At 44.7% G+C, this 7488-nt stretch overlaps 1 protein-coding gene across 4 annotated transcripts in view; it reads left to right on the top strand.

Moving 5' to 3' along the window:
• The first annotated feature begins 2782 nt into the window (after positions 1 to 2782).
• The window catches only part of PHKA1 (phosphorylase kinase regulatory subunit alpha 1), a 195594-nt gene continuing 190888 nt past the window's right edge, over positions 2783 to 7488 (top strand). For 2 of the 4 annotated variants that reach the window (XM_043569865.1, XM_043569864.1), the window contains exons 1-2: positions 2816 to 3326; positions 4100 to 4258. In XM_043569865.1, coding sequence (XP_043425800.1) covers positions 3249 to 3326; positions 4100 to 4258 — 237 coding nt within the window. In that variant the 5' untranslated portion in view covers positions 2816 to 3248. Of the gene's footprint in view, positions 3327 to 4099; positions 4259 to 7488 lie in introns of all 4 variants that reach the window. The other 2 variants (XM_043569863.1, XM_043569866.1) reach the window with 2 other exon arrangements.

Here is a 7488-nt window from a genome sequence, read left to right as displayed (position 1 = left end):
TCACCTTCAAGAAACATAATGGCTTCCAGATTGGTAAGTCTTGGTTATAACTTGATTGATAACTCTGACATATCTAAACAATGTGTCAGTGAGCCACAGAAGCATAGAAAAGGGAGAGTCGGTGAAGCCAACACAGAGCAGACCTGATAATTTCTTAATCCTCCCGTGCCCTAGTTTCTCCATCTCTAGGATGGGATTAATAATAGTATTTACTTCATACAGCTATTATATAATACAAAGTAGCACTTGGTAAAGAGTAAGCCTTATACATTATTTAAGGGAAGGAATTTGGTAATAAGGCCAACATAAATTGTTACAGTTCCATTTCTCATTACCAACCAGCATTCCAGTTTTCATACATCAGTCTCCTAAGGTAATCAGCATGAGTCAGCCTCCTGAGTCTGACCAGTTCTGGGACACTGAGGGGATCAAGTTTCGAAGACTGAAGGACTGAATACCCAGCCTGGACTGAGGTTGAAAGCACCGAGGTAATGCCATTGAACAAGACCTTTTGTTAGCCAGCCAGCCAGTTACCTTTCTTGGTGACACCCCACTTTTGGCATTCCTAATCTACTCATACTTCTAAATAATTTGGGGTGGGGTAGGCCCCATGCAGAAGGAATGAAAATACTAGAAAATTACACTAAACTATTAACAGGTGGTTGTGTGTGTGAAGGAATTATGGGTGATTTGCTTTACTTTTCTATACTTTTCAAGTTCTTTGGTGAGTACCTATTATTTCGGTATTTTGAAAACATTTTTATTTATTTTTTTAACGTTTATTTATTTTTGAGACAGAGAGAGACAGAGCATGAACGGGGGAGGGGCAGAGAGACAGGGAGAAACAGAACCGGAAGCAGGCTCCAGGCTCTGAGCCTTCAGCCCAGAGCCCAACGCGGGGCTGGAACTCACTGAACGTGAGATCGTGACCTGAGCTGAAGTCGGACGCTTAACCGACTGAGCCACCCAGGCACCCCGTAAACATTTTTAAATGAAGAAAAAGAGAGGGCAGAAGCTCGAAGGGGAGAAGCATAGAGACAAGATTTCTGAGGACACAGGCTGAGAGGGAGATGTCAGAGATTAGGGGCAATGCAGGAAGGGTCAAGCACTCTTTCCACCAAAATGAAGTAGCTTTCCCTGGACTTTTTCTCCCCCTGAGCACTTGGGCCTTGAAGTGGCTTGTTATTTGCCAGTCCTGGCATTTGCGTAGCTAGTGACGACTGCAATGGAAACTATTCTTGAGAATAATTCTAAGTGTACCACTGCATCTAACTGGCCGTTAAAACTGAAAATTCCAGGTCTGAGTTCTTGAGCATTTTCTCATTCTTCATTATCATTAACAAATATTTGCTAATTACCTCCTTGATGCTGGGCTTGAGGTTAATTTGGGCAGGGGTGAGGGGGGTGTTGAAATGGAGGGAGCTTATGAGAGAAGAGACTAAATTTAGAGAAATAAAAAGATAAATGAAAATGCAAAACCACTTGGGTGGTTAGTTTGGGTGAGGTGGCTAGGGAAGGCTTCAAATCACAGATTCTCCAGATTGGATTTGAAAGGTCAGTCTAACTCTCTTACCCTGAGAGTTGGTACTTAAACCCAACTTTGAAAAGCATGTTCAGGGGCTCCTGAGTGGCTCAGTCTGTTAAGCACCCGACTTCAGCTCAGCTCAGGATCTCATTGGTGCTGGATTCAAGCAGAGCCTGGAGCCTGCTTCAGGTTCCCTATCTCCTCTCTCTCTCTGCCCCTCCCCCACTTGCACTCTGTCTCTCTGTGTCTCTTGAAAATAAATAAATGTTAAAAAAAATTTGGGGGCGCCTGGGTGGCGCAGTGGATTAAGCGTCCGACTTCAGCCAGGTCATGATCTCGCGGTCCGTGAGTTCGAGCCCCGCGTCAGGCTCTGGGCTGATGGCTCAGAGCCTGGAGCCTGTTTCCGATTCTGTGTCTCCCTCTCTCTCTGCCCCTCCCCCATTCATGCTCTGTCTCTCTCTGTCCCAAAAATAAATAAATGTTGAAAAAAAATTAAAAAAAAATTTGAAAAGCATGTGCAGGCTTTGCATAAGCGGTGATCAAGCACTGGGGTCGAGGGCTGCAAACGGAGGGAGCAATGGCCCTACGGGGCCACCCAGCGGGGTGCGGGCCGATTACCCTGTGGCAAATGATCAGGGTTGCCTGCAGGCTTCTTTTCTAGCCTCCCTTTAGCCCCTTTATTTTCAGCTGGGTGTTTGGTGCCTCAGCCTAGTGATCTACGTGCGCACGTGGAAGCCTTCCAAGGCAGTTACACAATCTCCTCTAGCTCCTCTCTGGCCAAGGCTGTCTTGAGGTACTGCTCCCTCCCAGCCCGGTTCCCTACCCGAAAACTAGCTTCCTCAAAGGGCACCACTGCCCCCCTCCTTCCCGGGCCTGGCTCTTCACCAGTTGCTAAGGAGTAAAGTACCTTAGGGAGTTCTTTCTTGTTTGGTTTGGGTCAAAGTGAGGAATTCAAGCTGTTCTTTTAGTGAAAAGTATAAAATACAATAAAACTCCAGAGATTCCAATTCTTTAGACCCTTAACGCCAGTGTGAGTCTTGCCTCTTAGGTCTGAAGTTACCATCGGTTCCCAAAACCAGGCCGGCAGAAGAAACCAGGCCTCCTCAATATCCTGCATGCACAGCAAGTGTGGAAAACTTAAATCGTCATTGGAAATGTTTCGAAAATAAACCTCTGAAAGCATATTGCCTACGGTGACACATTCTCGACCGCGGAGTGGGCGGGGGTGCTGGGGCCCCCGCACGGGCGGGGCGGACGAGGCGAACCCCTTGGACTTAGCGCGCAGCTGCCAGGACCCGCGGCGCCGGCCACGCCTCCAGCTCGCATCTCCCGCAAGGTGGAAGCGGCGCAGCAGCTAGTGACCTGCTGCCGCAGGCCGCGCGGGAGGCTCTGGGCCGTGGCCGCCTCCGGGGATTGAGTGGGGAATGCAGGAACCTCGCGGGGAGGCTGGACGGGAGTAAGGGTGGCAGGGAGCTGCGGCGGGGCCCTAGACCGTGAGCGTCTTGGGCACTTGCTGGCGTGGGCTGGAGTTCCAGAGGCCGCCGCAGGCTCATGGACGGCCGGCTCCAGGCCTGAGCTGTGGGAGGGCTCTGCCGGGGCCTGGCACTCGGGCTCTTCCTCCCCGCGAGGGTGGAGCTGCATCGGGGAGCCTCCTAACTTGGAGGACCCAGGGCCCCTGTAGCACGTAGGCTGTTTCTCTTGAGGGGATTGGAAACGTGGCGCGATGAGGAGCCGAAGTAACTCCGGGGTCCGACTGGATGGCTACGCTCGGCTGGTGCATCAGACCATCCTGTGCCATCAGGTAAGTGAAGGGGTGCCTGTAATCATCGAGGATGTGCAGTGTGATGGCCTAGACAGAGACTGCTGGGTGACACCCACCCCTGGTGTGTGTGTGTGTGTGTGTGTGTGTGTGTGTTTAGCAGGTCTTCCCGCCCCTTAGCTGGGGAAGGCGTAGAGGACCCTGAAGAAAAGATAGGTGTTGGGCCAAGAACAGAACGAGGGTCAAGTACCGTTAGCCTTGAGCCCTGAGCCTTGGCTTCTAAGCGTCCCCCACACACACCACCCCGTCCCTGAAGCCACAGCGGGGTTCCAGGGACACAGCTGAAAAATGTGTTGAAGCTTGTTTATTGACACTCCCCGTCCCCTCCCCCAGGTTTGGGGGTCATCTTCTTGCCCTCCAGCCAAAGAAAAGAAGTAGGAGAACATTTAGTCATCTTAAGACTAAATTGTTGTGAAGATTTGTGGTACCTTGTATACACTATTAATTATATATTTTTTCTAGTCCTATAATGCTGGGTTTTTGTTGATAGTTATTCCTTCTAACTGGAAAGTTAAAACACTACCTCTCTTTTAACAATACTCACATTTCAGACTTGGAAGTTTTCAGCCGGCGTTTCCCCCTTGTTCAAGATAGCATTTGCTTGCACTTGGTCAGAAGAAGAGGAGGTTATAAAACTAAAGAGTGGTGAAGTAGAAGAAAAACCAAAGTCCCTCAGTAACCCATTTGATAGACTTGGTCTCCTCATATTAACACCTTATGGTTACCTGCCTGTCCTGTTTTTCTTGGTCTTGCAGAATCCAGTGACTGGCTTGCTTCCAGCCAGCTATGATCAGAAAGACGCCTGGGTCCGAGATAATGTGTACAGTATCTTGGCTGTGTGGGGTTTGGGCCTGGCCTATCGGAAGAATGCAGACCAGGATGAGGATAAGGCAAAGGCCTATGAACTGGAGCAGGTACTCAGAATAAATATACAAAGAGATCTGGAGCTGTGTGTGGGCTGGGAGGTTGAATGGGAAGCAGGGTTTTAAAGAAATGTCGCTCAAAGGAGATAAAAGAACTATATTTTGCCTTTCTCCCTCTCTCTTCACCTTCTTGAAATTACATTCCAGAATGCTTTCCTGTATTGTACTGATTTTTTTTTGGTGTAGTGGAAACTTGAAACTTGCTGATTCAGGGGGAGAGGGCAGTCTGTTCTGTTATAGTGGAAAAGCCTATCGTGGGATCTTTGCTGAAATTTATAATCGTCTAAGTAAAGGTATTTTGCAGTCTCCAGCATATTTATTCTCATTGAGAAGAATGTTGGAAGCAGGTATCTATCATTTTACTTCATTTTTGAAAATTATAGGTGGTATTTGTTATTTCTTTTGCAAATGTTTATTTAAATTATGGTTAGTTAACATACAGTGCAATGTTGGTTTCAGGAGTAGAATTCAGCGATTCATCACTTACATATAGCACCCAGTGTTCATCGATAGGTGGTATTTGTATGAGGGTAACTGACACAAATTAGGAGTCTTTCACAACTAGATACAAGTAAAGACTTTATTTGTTGAATTTATACCTATGGCCACTGTTTCAGAGTCTGTCCCCCTCCCCAAGCAAAATAAGGTCAGAATCAGCAGATGCGTTTAAGCCAAATTTTAAGGCCTTCCCATCAGTAAAGTAGCATCCTTTATAGACAAAGAGTGCTCTGTTCTCTTGAATGACCAAGAAAATGATATTCTGAGCTACATGGGTCTTTTAACATTATGAAATTCCACCGTCAGTTGTAAGGTATGTGTGAATTATTTTCCATTAGTGGAGAAGATTCTACACCAGCCATCTGCTCAAGCGGTATCTCTCAGACTTAGGTAATCCGAACTCTAGTCTTTATCTGTAAATCAGAATATTGAGCCTTGGTTATTTTATTTTATTTTTTTGAGAGAGAGCACAAGCGGGGGAGGGGCAGAGAGAGAGGGACAGAGGATCCGAAGAGGGCTTTGCACTGACAACAGCAGCAAGCCCCATGTGGGACTTGAACTCAGGAACCGTGAGATCATGACCCGAGTGAAGTCAGACGCTCAACCAACTGAGCCACCCAGGCACCCAAGACTTGGTTATTTTTTAAGGGGATCAACATGTTGCGGGGTTGCAGTCCTTGGCAATAGGGAAGTTTCACCATGTTGTCATCTGCAACGGCAGGCATTTGCCATTCCTTCAGGCCATTTATTGGGATGTACCTAGGTCCATCAAAAAAAATTTTTGGAGTTTTTGCTCTAACTTAAGAAGTACAGATCAATATTTTTATGGCTTATAAAAGTCATACATAACCATTGTAAGAATTTGGAAAATATGGAGGAGTTGTTTTAAAAGTCCTGTAAGCCTATTCCTCCCTCCACCTCTGAAATTCTGCATCCTACTGTAATGTTTGGCTATTTTGAGCTCAGTATTTTGTTTGTTTTGCTAGAGATTAATATTAGTGGAACAATATCCAAGATTCCATACCTAGTACAATTTGACCAATGTTTTTCAATACTATTAGAAGAAATCTGTTGTCTCTTTGTTGACTAATCATTATGCAAAGTTAAAATTTTTCCTTCTGTGGTCCAGGAAGAAAGAATTTAACAGGGGGGGGGTATTTAAGGAAACATTGAGTTGTTTACTTTTAAATTTTAATGTTTCATTAAATAATTTTTGGCAGAACCCAAAGATATTTTCCATACTACCTCAGTAATAACTTTGAAATATCTCAAAAACATTATAACAATAGAAAGCATCTTCAAAAAATAAACATTTCTCTGGGAATCCTAAAATTTCTATGAACTTCCATTATGAATTAAAACATATTTTATTATTAGGTCTCATTAACTTTTCTCAAACCTGACTCAGTTAATTCAGACCAGGGATCAGAAAATCATCTCTGTAAAGGTCCAGATAGGAAATATCTTTGGCATTGTGGATCACGTGTGATCTCTGCCCAACTACTCAGCACTTCAGTTGCTGCACAAAAGCAGCCAGAGATAAGCTTTATTTACGTAACAGGTGGTGAGCTACATTTGTCCCTAACCTATTCTGGCTGTACATTGGAATCTTTTGGGAAGCTTTTAAGAAATACCTTTACTGAACCCCAGCCTAGAACAATTTACATAAATCTCTGGAAGTGGAGCCCTGGGACATTATTTTTTTTAGATTCTTTTTATTTATTTATTTAAATTCAAGTTAGTTAACATACAGAGTAGTCTTGGTTTCAGGAGTAGAACCCAGTGATGACATATGACACCCAGTGCTCATCCCAAAAAGTGCCCTCCTTAGTGCCTGTCACCCATTTAGCCCATCCCCCCACCAACCTCCCCTCCAGTAGCCCTCAGTTTTAAAAAAAAACTACTGATTCTAAAGTGAAACTAGGGATAATAACCATTGACTTATGGCCAGTAAATGAGGATAGATTAAATCCAGTAAATCGACAGATGAAATTCCCACCTACGGTCAACTTTCCATTACTGTGTGGATTTTCCTAAACCAATTGTTAATCATTTTTACTCTTCTTTCCAACTCTCACGTTGGTTTCTCTCTGCGAAATAATGTCAAAGAACTAAAGAGAATTAGGAGACAAGGGTTTAGGTGACTATTCTGTCTTAGAGTAAGAATATAATTATGCACATACATGTTTTTACAAATGCCCTTTCCTCTTAGTCACACAGATAAAGATGCACACCCATAAAAATAAATAGGCACACAAATAGAGATAGCTCTTTGGATGCCTCCAGTTCTGCTTCTTCCTCAGTTTTGTTCTCTTTGTGTCATCTCTTACCTTTTCTCATGAGTTTAACTATTACCTTTATATGAATCACTTCCAAAACTTCATCTTTAGTTCTGGTCTCACTTCAGTTTCAAACCCTGATTTTCATTGTCTTCTGTTCAGTTGTACCTGCATATCCTATGTCTTCTCAAAATCAGGATGTCTGAAACCCCATGTTCCCTACTAAAAACAAACAAAAGAGATCACTGGGTCACCTGGGTGGCTCAGTCAGTTAAGCATCCCGACTCTTGGTTTCAGCTCAGGTCTTGATCTCACGGTTCCGTATGATCGAGCCCCACATCGGGGCACGACAGTGCAGAACCTACTTGGGATTCTCTCTCCTCTCTCTCTGCCTCTCCCCCTGCTTGCGCACTCTCTCTCTCTCTCAAATAAACAAATACTTTA

This window comes from Prionailurus bengalensis, chromosome X, assembly GCF_016509475.1.
Source record: "Prionailurus bengalensis isolate Pbe53 chromosome X, Fcat_Pben_1.1_paternal_pri, whole genome shotgun sequence".
Taxonomy (NCBI): Eukaryota; Metazoa; Chordata; class Mammalia; order Carnivora; family Felidae; genus Prionailurus; species Prionailurus bengalensis.
This window is presented reverse-complemented; position numbering and strand designations above follow the sequence as displayed.